At 36.4% G+C, this 12,946-nt stretch overlaps 2 protein-coding genes across 3 annotated transcripts; one reads left to right on the forward strand and one right to left on the reverse strand.

The window, feature by feature from the left end:
* Positions 1 to 1,657: 1,657 nt before the first annotated feature.
* Positions 1,658 to 10,705, forward strand: LOC145619223 (DNA repair protein RAD5A-like). Of its 2 annotated transcripts, XM_081673869.1 has the most exons (20): positions 1,658 to 2,418; positions 2,513 to 2,646; positions 2,876 to 3,011; positions 3,113 to 3,166; positions 3,243 to 3,383; positions 3,467 to 3,618; positions 3,725 to 3,809; positions 3,895 to 4,164; positions 4,259 to 4,405; positions 4,489 to 4,644; positions 5,463 to 5,530; positions 5,960 to 6,082; positions 6,185 to 6,284; positions 6,371 to 6,483; positions 6,946 to 7,224; positions 7,454 to 7,654; positions 8,302 to 8,395; positions 8,517 to 8,588; positions 9,714 to 9,812; positions 10,135 to 10,705. In XM_081673869.1, exons 1-20 carry the CDS (start codon positions 1,861 to 1,863, stop codon positions 10,255 to 10,257), a joined length of 3,105 nt encoding a protein of 1,034 aa, XP_081529995.1. In that variant the 5' UTR covers positions 1,658 to 1,860; the 3' UTR covers positions 10,258 to 10,705. The 2 variants fall into 2 exon arrangements, with proteins under 2 accessions (XP_081529995.1, XP_081529996.1); XM_081673870.1 differs by lacking the exons at positions 8,302 to 8,395; positions 8,517 to 8,588; positions 9,714 to 9,812; positions 10,135 to 10,705 and having other exon boundaries at positions 7,425 to 7,595.
* Positions 10,706 to 11,386: 681 nt separating this feature from the next.
* On the reverse strand, positions 11,387 to 12,946 carry LOC145619821 (putative F-box/FBD/LRR-repeat protein At1g78760). The gene is made up of 2 exons (XM_081674513.1): positions 12,505 to 12,946; positions 11,387 to 12,027 (listed from the first exon to the last, which is right to left on the reverse strand). Exons 1-2 carry the CDS (start codon positions 12,944 to 12,946, stop codon positions 11,387 to 11,389), a joined length of 1,083 nt encoding a protein of 360 aa, XP_081530639.1.

Genomic DNA, 12,946 nt, shown 5'->3' on the forward strand with positions numbered 1-12,946 from the left:
ACTTTTCACACTTTCACTTTATTCGATAATCATTGACGTGAAAGATATTCATCACTGGGTTTGGTTTTTGGGGAGACACATTTGGGTGTCTACATTTTCCCAACTTGTTAATTTAATGCTAGAATTAGAACTTGTTGTTATGATGTTTTTCACCATGATTTGTGAGTAGTTAATTAGCTAGGGGTTGAGTGAAGACCCAACCAAGCCATGGGTTGATTGATGTTTGTGCTTGCATGTTCATTTTGGGTTGATGAATGATTGTTAAAGAATTGATTAATTGCATGTGTAATTGGATCGCCACTTATTGCTCATGCATGTATTCACTTTTATGCTTCCATTGAGAGATGGAGTCTAGTTGTGAGCCTTTTCTTATATGATTATGCTAAATTCCTCTTGATTATGGTTCCTTGTTTGAATGATGTAGTAGTCTTAGTTGCAACAACTAGGTGAGAAATCCCAATTGCTTGTGCCTTAATGCTTTCTTGGACCGATCGAAAGACAAACCCGAGTTAGTAGTCTACTTCCCATCGTTGAGACTTGGTTGGCCTATCTTGTTAGTTGAGTTTTGTTTAGGAATGCTTAGTGTTGTGGCTTCGAAAGAAGGCAATGTTGAGTGCCCTCTCTATCACCCAATTTGTGCTCACTCTTGCCTATTGTTTTGATCCATTGGTTTGGTTGGTGTCGATTCCCATTTCCCCCTAGTGCTTGTCTCCATAGTAGTTATCTAATCAAAACCCCCAATTTGTGACCGAACTAGATTGCAACCATTTCATACTCTTGGTGTCCTTACCCATTCCCTATGGATACAATCCTATACTTACTCTAAACTTGTCTTAGGTTGGTTTAGGTATAGTGAAATATTGTTTGGTTTTAAGATGATTGTCCAACGATCGATTATTCCTCTATCAAGTTCCAACAAAAGTACCAGTCAACAATAATAAAGAAATATTGTATCCAATCAAGGACTTTACACCTAAGTCTTGGAAGCATGCATCAAAGCTCGCATCCAATTGATGCAACCATGAGCGATATCACCAAAGGAACCCAAACCAGATCTCAGCTTAGGAACTTCTGTGCATTCTATGCATTCCTATCCTCCATGGAACCTAAGAACTATGTTGAAGCTTTAACTGACGCTGACTGGATTAATGTTATGCAAGCAAAGTTAAATGAGTTTGAAAGAAATGAAGTTTGGCATCTGGAACCTAGACCAATTGCTCAAAAGACAATTGGACTAAAATGGGTGTTCAGGAACAAACTAGATGAGCATGGTATTATTGTCAGGAACAAAGCAAGACTGGTAATACAAGATTTCAATCAACAGGAAAGAATTGACTATGAATAAACATTTATACCAGTAGCCAGGTTAAAGGCAGGGTTACCTAAAAGGTTGACATTCAACCCAAATGCCATGTCAACAGGATTACTTGGTGTAGCAGGTCATAAGTGAAGAGGGTCCAATTTAAACTGATATGTGTTGAAGTTGGGATTATTATGAGTTAATTGAAAGGTAGGAGGTGGGACTAATATGAGCAGACTACTAAAAGGTGGGATTATTTATGTCAAATTTATATTATTTATTTTATTTTATTTTATTTAACTATAATGTAAAATACATGGCGGGAATTTACATATACTTTCACTGTCCATCCGTTCCTCAACCAAGCGCCATTTCCCAATTTCCCTCCTTCAAAACCCTAAATCCCGCCAATTTCTCCAATTCGTCTTCAATATATTTCATCAATTGAACTCAACAAAACCCTAACACACCATAAATTCTCTCAATTTCCTACATTTTGGCCTCATTTCATTGACATTCATAGAATTCAAATTTAGGGTTTACAATCGGAAAATTACAGTATGAATTGCAAGATCAAAGATGAAGTCATAGAAACAATTCGGTCAGTAGTAGGGCAAGATTACGCTGAAATGGACATAATCAGAGCTCTTCACATGGCGAACAATGATGCAACAGGTGCAATTAACATTATTTTCGATACCCCCAATTTCATTTCTCAAAGTCGGCAAAACCCTAGAATTAATTCGAGTCAGAGGGTGAAGATTCCCAGCTCAAATTTGATCACGATTGAGGATACAAATGAGGATTCTAAATCAAATGGGGAAGTAATTTGTAAGGAAATGGTTGTAGCTGATGTGCAGGAGAGGGAAAAGGCGATTACTTGTTCGAGTTCGAAGCCGGTAGGTGAAGAGTGGTGTTTTGTTGGGTATGGTGAGATTTCCGCAATGTCGACGAGTAAAGGGAGGAGGATTAAGATTGGAGATGAGGTTGATTTTGCGTTTCCTGTGAAGAACCAGCTGAATTCGAATTCGCCTTTACCAGGAAAGGTTTTTGGTAGAGGAAAACAGGCTGGGGCTTGTTCTGAGATTGTTAGATTTTCTACAAAGAGCGGCGGCGAGGTAGGTGTACTTAATTGTTTGGAAGTTTTTTACTTGGTGAAGTTTGTATTGATATTGTTGTCTTCATTATAGAGTTTGATGTTGTTGTTTGTAGATTGGCCGGATTCCGAATGAGTGGTCAAGGTGTTTGTTGCCCCTTGTGAGAGATAAGAAGATTAAAATTGAGGGATTTTGTAAATATGCTCCTGAAAATTTGGGTATTATGGACACCATTGCGTTAAATGTGAGGTGAGTATTGGTTATGTTTGGAAAATAAAATGTTTTAGTTTTGATGTGTTTGTCTAATATCGAGGTATGTCATGATACGCTTAATCAATGAGGATTGTGTTGGTAGGATTTCGTGGAATTGATTGCAGGATAGTCGAATTTTAATAGTTCAATGGATTATATTATGGGTATTAAGTACTTTTGTTGTTTATATACTGCCTAAAATGTGTGCACTTTGCTTTCTATCCAGTGTATACATCAACAGTTCAATGTTCCAGAAGCATCATCAAAATTCATTGAAAACAGCTGCTAATTCAAATGAGGAAACAGTTGTCCATCCGTTGCCAAATTTATTCAGGTTGCTTGGGATAGCTCCTTTTAAAAAGGTAGTTCAATGATTTTCAAACCTTTCTGCATTTGGAGTACTGCATTACACTTTTAAATGCTTAGCAAATATATTAACATTCGGCTTTCTCTTGCAATGTAGGCTGAGTTCACTCCTGATAATTTGTACACAAGGAAGCGGTCTTTGGATTCTACGGTATAGCTCATGTTTACTAGGTGACCCAATTATGTGGTACATAACCTTGTGTTTAATTTGAAATTTGTATGAACAGGAAGGTCTACGCACCTCATTGTTGAATGCTAAGAATGTAAAGAACTTGACATCAGACGTAGATAATGTTGAAGGTGAGGAAGGTGTATCCGATGCTGATGTTGATAGCATTGTTGGAGTTGGAGACAGCTCTACGCTGGAGGTATCATGTTTTTCCACAATCTCTAATTGTGCCATATAAGCTTGTATTAGTTATCCACTAAACTTTCATGTAAAATATTACAGGAAATGGATCCACCAAGCACCCTTCTTTGCAAACTCCGTCCCTATCAGAAGCAGGCACTTCATTGGATGGTCCAGTTGGAGAGGGGACAAACCACTGACGAGGCTGCTTCTACTCTTCACCCATGTTGGGAAGCATATCGCCTGGCTGACAAGTATGTTTGGTTCAAATCTACTTTATTACAGAGAATTAGTATATAGGAGTCGGTAGTGTTTTGTGAAATAAGATATATATTTGAGCTAGAATCTTGTGCTCTGCAGGAGAGACCTTGTTGTCTACTTGAATTCATTTTCTGGTGAAGCAACTATGGAATTTCCGAGTACACTTCAAATGGCTAGGGGTGGAGTATGTCTCTTGTGCTATTAATGGATAAACACTAATCTTTTTTACTATATAAATGCTCTATCTTGATTCTGGTTTGTGCTTTTAGATTCTGGCAGATGCAATGGGTCTTGGAAAGACAGTCATGACCATATCCCTTCTCCTGTCTAATTCAGAGAGAGTTGGATCACCTAGTAGCCAGTTGAGCCTTTCTTGCGGTGAAAGTACGGAGCTCAGTAAAGCCACTGATGCATCTCCTGATCCAACTAAGAAGGTTGCAAAATTTCAGGGCATTGACAAGCATATGAGAAATGAGAATGTTCTTATGGATGGTGGCAGTCTTATTGTCTGTCCCATGACACTCCTTAGCCAATGGAAGGTATTTGCTTATTAATGTTTTTTCAGATTCTTAAAGGTATTGGTCTTCATATTATGCAAATCACCAGGCTGTTGCTCACTTTTGTTTTTGACAGGCAGAGATAGAAACTCATGCTCTGCCTGGTTCCCTCTCCGTTTATGTTCATTATGGACAAGGTAGATCAAAGGATGCTAAACTCTTGACTCAAAATGATGTTGTTCTCACCACCTATGGAGTTCTAGCTTCAGAATTTTCATCTGAGGTAGATTGGAGCCTGCTATGATATTAGAGTTTTTGCCACATTGTCCCTTTACCTGATTTTCTATATCTTCCTCTTTGGTACAGAACACTGAAGGCTGTGGTGCTCTTCATTCTATACGTTGGTTAAGAGTGGTGCTTGATGAGGCACACACAATTAAGTCCTCAAAAAGCCAAATTTCTGTGGCAGCTAATGCTTTAACAGCTTATTCGAGATGGTGTCTCACTGGCACTCCTATCCAGGTGACATCTCTTTTTTAATATATATGTAATTTCTTATTAATATATTGCCCTTTTGTTTTACCATTTTATTTACTATCCTTTGTTTTAGTAATCCTGTCTGTGTAGTGTACCACCCTTTCTTTAATAGTATTTATCATATTTTTGTTTGGTTAAATATCTAGAATGTTTATTTACTGCCTGTTAAAATTATGGTGGTGGATAGACAGAGAAATAGTTAGAAATGTTGTCAAGTGGATAAAAAAGGGGTTGATGTGATGAAGAGAGGAAAGAGAAAGTAAACTTGAGATAGAAACATGTTATATTTTTGAGACAACCCAAAAGAGGGGTGAAATTAAGAATCGAGTTAGTATTTCTTGATTCTTTTTATCAACTCTGCAAGTGTTTTGGAATCACTCAAGGATTCTGTATATGGGTGTTCTAATGTGTCAAAGATCTTTTTATTTTTTTGTTTATTTATTTTATTTTTTTTTTTTTTTTTTTTGAACTTAAAGAATATTATGCCCAGAAGAAAATTGGTATCTGAAAGCTTAATATTCTACTATATTTGTTGGTTTATCCAGGCATTTTTTTTGGGTAATTTGCTGCTTTATAATTCTTTGCAGATAGAGTGTAACGCATACCTTCAGCTGTTGTGCAATACTTTCTCAGCTGTTAGAATTTAATACATACCTTCTGTTGTGTAGTGCTTTATCTGCAGTTAGAATGTAATGCATACTATCTTCTGTTGTATAAAGCTTGGTGTAGTATTTTGAATTCATCTACAAGAACTATACTTTGTTCAATTTATGATGACTTACATCTACTCTTTTGGTTTTCAGAACAATCTTGAGGACATATTTAGTCTTCTTCGATTTTTAAAGGTGGAGCCATGGGGAAATTGGGCATGGTAATCTTCTGCTCCGGATTTTTTTCATCTTGGGAAGATTGTTATATGCAAGATAGCAACTATTTGCTCACTAGTTTAGTGAAGTTTCTTAGCGGAAGATTAAAACTTATGCCTGCATAACATTTTTTTCTTTAATTTTTATTTTCCCTTATTTACTTATTTTTTTAAGTAAGTTTGGATTATGAGCTTCTGACACTAGGCTTTTAAATATTAGTTGGCTTGGGCTGTATGGTTAATGAGTTTCTGTGATTCGGGGTAAATGTGATATGATACCTTGAAGTAGAATGGGGAGGAATCCTTAATCCTATGCAGTTGTGGTGATCCATTAGTTCTAGTATCTAACACTAAGGAGATTTAAGTTTGGTTGTCCTTATTACATGTTTGTCAGTTGGAATGATTTTCAAGTCGTCTAATGAATTTCTTCTACAGGTGGAATAAACTTGTTCAAAAGCCATTTGACGAAGGTGATGAAAGAGGATTGAAACTAGTTCACTCCATTTTAAGGCCAATAATGCTACGAAGAACAAAGTACAGTGTTGATCGAGATGGAAGGTGAGCTAGTTAGACTAATATACGTATATCACCCCATTTTTGAGAGAAATGTGATGTCTATTCAATTGTTTAGTTTAATTTGCCATTTTTCTGTTCATTCAGGCCTATTTTAGTCCTGCCTCCAGCTAATATCCAGGTGGTTTATTGTGAGCTGACAGAAGCTGAAAAGGACTTTTATGAGGCTTTGTTTAAAAAATCTAAGGTATTTTTCTTAGCATTGGTTTATCCTGAAGATTTTGTCTTGGCATACTCCATCTTTGTATATCTCATTTCTCAAGTATATTGCAGGTGAAATTTGATCGATTTGTGGAGCAAGGGCGGGTTTTGCATAATTATGCTTCCATATTAGAATTACTGTTACGACTTCGGCAATGCTGTGACCATCCATTTCTTGTCATGAGGTGAGAATTTCTCATCTCTTTTTTGGCATCTTCATATGTGATTTTTGTTGACATACTACCTCAGTGGCTGGCCTTGTTGATAGCTTGATGCTGTTTGTGGCTGCATTATATTTGCTTATACCTCATCTTGGTAACATGCATTACAGTGTAATAACAATGTTTTGTAACAACAATGTTTTCTGAAGCCCTCTAATGATTTTGTAGTTATAGCAGGACCTTTTCAATTGGAAACTTAGATTCTCTTAAGGTCTTCTAGTTTAATCATCCTAATGTACTTTGGTTGATAGGAAAATTTGGGTGTCAAATAATTTTATTATGCTAGTTACAGAATTTTCTCAAAAAATCTGTTGCTTCATTGTATGTTCAATGCTGAATTATTCATTTCTTATCATGTTCCATACCCTATTGCCCATACTTCTGTTTTTGTGGACATCTTTTCTGAAATTAGCTTAATGTGTGCAGTCGTGGTGATACACAAGATTATGCTGACCTGGATAAGCTTGCCAAACGATTTCTTAGAGGTGGTCGCGGTACTGCTGAAGGTGAAGCAAAAGTTGTGCCATCGAAAGCTTATATTCAAGAGGTTGTAGATGAGCTCAAGAATGGTGAGCAAGGAGAGTGTCCAATATGTCTTGAAGCTTTTGAAGATGCAGTTTTGACTCCTTGTGCTCATCGCTTATGTCGGGAGTGCCTTTTGGCAAGTTGGCGGAATTCTGCTTCGGGTTTATGTCCGGTCTGCAGGTATGTTCAAGTTTCTTCAGCAGCTTACCAAAGTTTATCCTGTTTCTCTTTTGTATTGTTACTATTGTACTTCTCCTGGCTCCTCTCCCCTGTTTTATATTCATCCAGTACAATCTAATACTGCCACTCTTTTGATGTCCTTGCTTATCTGCCCTCTAGATTTTCCTATTTGTTTGTGCTGTAAGATCAATATTTTTCAGGCTCAAAAGATTTGAAGTTTTTTTTTCAGAAAATCGGTGAACAAGCACGATCTCATCACAGCTCCAACTGACAGTAGATTTCAAATAGATGTCGAGAAAAATTGGGTTGAATCTACGAAAATTTCATCATTGTTGTGTGAATTGGAAAATCTACGAACTTCTGGATCCAAAAGCATTGTCTTTAGCCAATGGACTGCCTTTCTGGACCTGTTAGAGATTCCTCTTACTCGGTAATTTTCTTGATTCTGGTTGTTAGGTTATTAGCTTTGATATATGCATCGCATGATAGACTGTCCAGAAACAAACTTGTTTTGAGACTTGTCGGTTTATCAGCGGTTTCTCTATGTTATCAACTACACTATTGAGTGCTTTTTCTGGAATACTTGTTGCCTATTTAAGTATTCATTGAAAACATTTCTAGTACTTGCAGGATAACATTAAATCATACAAAATCAAGTTCACTGTTATTAGGGCTGCCTGTTAATTTGTGTCACATTATATATCTGTGCAGCCCTTGCATTGTCTAAACACAAGTACTGTTCAGATTTCAGATGGTAGAGATCTTGGCATTTTTTTTTTTTTTTTTTTTTTTTTTAGTAGCTTGTCTTTAAGTGGAAAGGCTTCCTGAAAGACCTTGTCTATTGTGCTTGGATGTCGCTGCAGTTTGATATGAAGGTGTTTACATCAACATCGTTTTCCAAATAATATTTTATTTTATTTTATTTTGTATCTGAAGCTGTGTACTTATGATTGACTTTTATAATCTGACATTGCTATCTTAAGTGATTGAAATTGTGTAATGTTACATAGCTTTCTCTGGATTGATATTTTTTTTTGTACTCAGGAGTTACTTTGGCGTTTTTTTTTTTGTACGCAGGAATAACATATCTTTTCTTCGCCTTGATGGAACCTTAAATCAACAGCAACGTGAGAGAGTATTAAAAAAATTTTCTGAAGATAGTGATGTCATGGTTTGTCAAATTTACTTTGGACTTTCTATTTATGCTCTTTACAATGCTCAACATTTTCTTAGTATAAACTGTTGTCTTCTAGGTGCTATTTTCTTATATTAAACTTGTATGTGGATAATAGGTTTTGCTCATGTCATTAAAGGCTGGCGGAGTGGGAATAAACCTAACAGCTGCTTCTAATGCTTTTGTCTTGGTAGGTGCTGAATCAGTATCTGTGTTTTGGTTGTTTGATGATTTTCTCGAACACAACAGTGGTTATTTTTGTGTGATTGATACCAATTTATATTTACTTAGTTTCTGAATGTGCATTAATCTGAGAATACTATTGGATTTTTATAATACTCCGTAGCATTTTTTAATCTAATTGGCAAAATGCCATTGCAGTAGTTGCTACTTGCTAGTTCACATTACTATGCTTTGGTGCCAATAGACATTTTTTAACTTGTATATCTGTTAAATCTTTGATTCTACCTGAAAAAATGCATCTACATTAGCCGCTAGTGGGTTTTATTTTCCCTTTGATATATATGTCAGTAACTTCTTGATTAGGTTGGCGAAAGAGTAGCTCTTTCTTTGCTCATCACATTTTATTTCAAATACATTTTATGAAACAGTGAAAGAACTTGGAGTTCTAAGAATTCTGTGTTTGATAGTTATTATTACTTTCGTACTGCTAAGACATCATTTTTAGCGGGATAGTACATTTTAAAATCGATTCTAATGTGCTGCCACGTGCATTTTATAAGCTGTTACTTACAAGACATGTCATCATTTATATCGCCGTGGAGATTATTTGAAGCTTGGATAAGTTGGATAAATTTGCTTTCATTTAAAGTCTTTTGCCTTATTTACCAACATGGTTTTCACATGAACATTTAGAAGTCAATTTAATTGCATATGGAGGGTTCAGTATATTGATCAGATTCTAGTTTGTTGGTTTTTTGTGATTATGAGGATAGTACAGGAAGGGAATAAGTTATCTTATAAATGTTTGGACTAGAAGCCTCTTTAATTTTTCGAAATGTATAATGTATGATTGCACGGTAGGTCTGGTACATGCATTATGGATTCTGCAACTTGCTGCAGCTACCTGATGCGAGAAAGCATTGAATATGAGACTATTTTCAATATATAAAAAACTGAAATCACAAGTTCTGCTGGCCTTGTAAATTTGCATTTTCAATGTTACGAAAAGTCATGGACAATGGCTGCTCGTGAAACTTGTGAATTATGTTTGCTTTTGCATTTTTTACTGGATTGTCCTTGCTGTTATTCAGTCATGTGATCCACATCTTTACTGTTGGTGTTACGTATATAGGATCCATGGTGGAATCCGGCTGTTGAAGAACAAGCAGTCATGCGCATTCATCGGATTGGCCAAACTAAGCCTGTATCAATTAAAAGATTCATTATCAAGGTAATTTTTTTTTTTTTTTTTTAATTTTGGACCTATTTTTTCCTTGAAACAAATGGGTTTTTCCACCAATCTACTGGCATTAGAAGTCATGTTTCACAAGCTGCCCATTTCCTATAGAGCATTTCTATGTTGTAACTACTAGAAAATTTAATTATGGGATTTGCACTTCCCAAGTGTTCTACAGGACCATTTACAGGGTTTGTTTATTGCTTTTACGTGGTCCAAACACTTTATCTTTGAATATGTTATTCAACATGAACGTTCGATTGACTTTCAGTATATGGGTTGATTTTGAATGACCACTAACAATAAACTGCATCAGGGAACGGTGGAGGAAAGAATGGAGGCTGTACAGGCTAGAAAACAGAGGATGATTTCTGGTGCACTGACTGATCAAGAAGTCCGAAGTGCACGTATAGAGGAGTTGAAGATGCTTTTCACTTAGAGACAAAAGCAAGATTATGGAGTGGCTGCACATGCACTCAGTGCTCTTCAGGTTCCAGTTTTGGTGATCTTGTGTGGATGCACGAAACATGCCCCTAAATCTTATAACCTTGACTCTTCCTGGGTACCTTAAATTGGTGTTTTGGTCAGACATTGTTATCAATGTAGGAAATTGAGGCTATAGCTCTAACTGACACCTGCAGGCGAGGGAATTTGTGCCGTTAATGGTTCGATATTGGGGTCTGATTGTGGTTGTTAGATGTAAATTATATTGGCGGGGGAATTTGTGGCTTGTTTGGTGAGTCATAGGGAAGGCTTTTTGGAAGCTGATTTTTGTTGCATATGAGAATGAATCAGATCATTGCTTTAGTGGCTCGCACATATGATGTATATTTCTGATGTAAGATTATTAGAAGTCAATGAAATTCACTGTCATATTTATTCTGTAATATCTCCTCTTGCTATTTTTTCTTTTTCTTTTTAATTTTGTAAGAGTCCTTGATAGTTTATACAAATTCAAACTTGTAAAACAATTGCTAGGAAAATACCGAGTACTTTTTTTTGAAAGAAAGAAGGAAAATACTCTGTACTTGAAATCATCATAAGCGTATGCTAGGACTTGGATCAGAACAGAGTATTCTAGAAAGGTACAGAAAAGGAAATTAGCTAAAGTAACTGATTTGTATTGAATAGTAGTGTAATCAGCAATACAATCACCCTTCTTTTGACAGGAAGAGAATCTCTCCAAGATGTTTATCAAAATATAATGTTTGCATACCTCCTCACCAAGCAAACCTCTATTTAATACAAAATTCCTCATAACAAACTAACTGACTTAGGGAAATAACAAACTAAGAATGAATTACAAAATTGCCCCCAAAGGCTAACAAACTCCATAACTGCTTATTTCAGCTCAATCCATCAAGTTGATGCTGAGGCTGATTTAGCTATCCTGTAGTATATGTAAATTGTATAGTAGGTCTGTGCTGATTATTGGGCTGGTTCCTTGCAGCGTATACAAATGTAAACATCAATCCGAATAACCCTAAAACTGTAAAAATTTCTGAAAGAATACTCCTAAACTCTAGAACTATGCATTAACACTTGATAGTATACTACTGTACTTACAACTATGATTGGACAACTAATACCTCCAACTGAGATGAAAGCTGAATATACTGAACGAACTCCAGAACCTCCTTCATACAATGACTGCCCATAAGTATGGTGATTGACTTCAATCGGCTCACCAAACAGTCAGGTAAACTTGACTTGTCATCCCAAAAAAAATCAGTGGCTGCTGTCATATCAACAGTGAGTTTGAGGGTATCATTTTCAAAGATTTTTCCTTTAATTTTTAGGCCATTGAATGCCATGATAACCTTCGGATGTAAGGTAATATCACTTGCAAACTTGAATAGATTCAACAATTCCAAAATCCTTAACAAGGGGCATAAGATTTGTACTTCCCACAAATTGAACGACTTTCTCAGGACCTTAATCAGAATCTCCAGTTTTGCATTAAAAAAGAATTGCTTTAATTGAGGCGCATCAATAATGACATTTTTGGGCCGACTGCGCAATGAAATATATAAGACCTCAAGGCTGGTGCTTGCAAAATTAAGCTCCGTATTGACGTCTTTCGCCTCATCAAAATCATGAACAAAGAGAAAATTTAATGACTCGCAATTCTTGAGTAATTTTTCCACAATACCAAATTGTGAAAGAAAAATGTCTACTTCAAGATTAAGTAGATTCGGCAAAGAAATTGCTGCAGCATCATCCATTAGCAAATCAATCAATCAATCAATCAATCAATCAAAGCCTTAATCCCAAAAGTGGGGTCGGCTAACATGAACCAAATTTGATTATTCCGTGTAGTCATCAACATAAATCTTTCTCCTCCATCCCTTACGATCCAAAACTTCATCCTCACGTAAATCCATGCACTTCATATCCTTCCTCACTCCTTCCAACCAAGTCATCTTTGGTCTCCCTCTTCCTCGTTTAATCCCTCCATGGTCCCACTCTTCCACTCTTCGCACCGGTGCACCCTCGGGTCTCCGTCTTACATGTCCAAACCAACGCAGACGATTTTCCCTTAATTTATCTACAATGCCCGCCACACCTACTTTCTTGCGAATAACCTCATTTCTGATTCTATCTCTTAAAGTGTTTCCACACATCCACCTTAACATGCGCATTTCCGTAACCTCCATCTTTACATCAAAATTGTAGAGTCCCAAACACATCGAAGTCAAAGTATTGCTGTTAAACATTCTTGTTGGAAGCTTTAATCGTGCGGGCCCCAAGTCAATTAAATGTATCACTTTAATTCCTTTTGGCATTATTATTGCAAAATAATCATCAAGGTAATTATCATCATTTGATGAATTCAAAACAAGCCCAAAAGTCTCTAAGCGATTGATCATTTGCTGAAGAATCCTGTTGACAGTGGTTTCAAACTCTACATCCAGAAATTCATCATAAAAGAATTGAACAATATGTAATCCCTTCCAAACATTTTTCCAACGCTTTGACAAAACTTCAGTTCGCACCGCTTCTTTAATGGGAATACGGCTCAAGATAGAATATATCAACTCTTGAGGTAATTCAGACAATCGATCACGACCTTCCTCCATTGATGAACTTTCCGGCAACTTAATTGATTGATTACCACCTTCCGCCAT

Source organism: Chenopodium album, chromosome 27 (assembly GCF_948465745.1).
Source record: "Chenopodium album chromosome 27, dcCheAlbu1.1, whole genome shotgun sequence".
NCBI lineage: Eukaryota > Viridiplantae > Streptophyta > Magnoliopsida > Caryophyllales > Amaranthaceae > Chenopodium > Chenopodium album.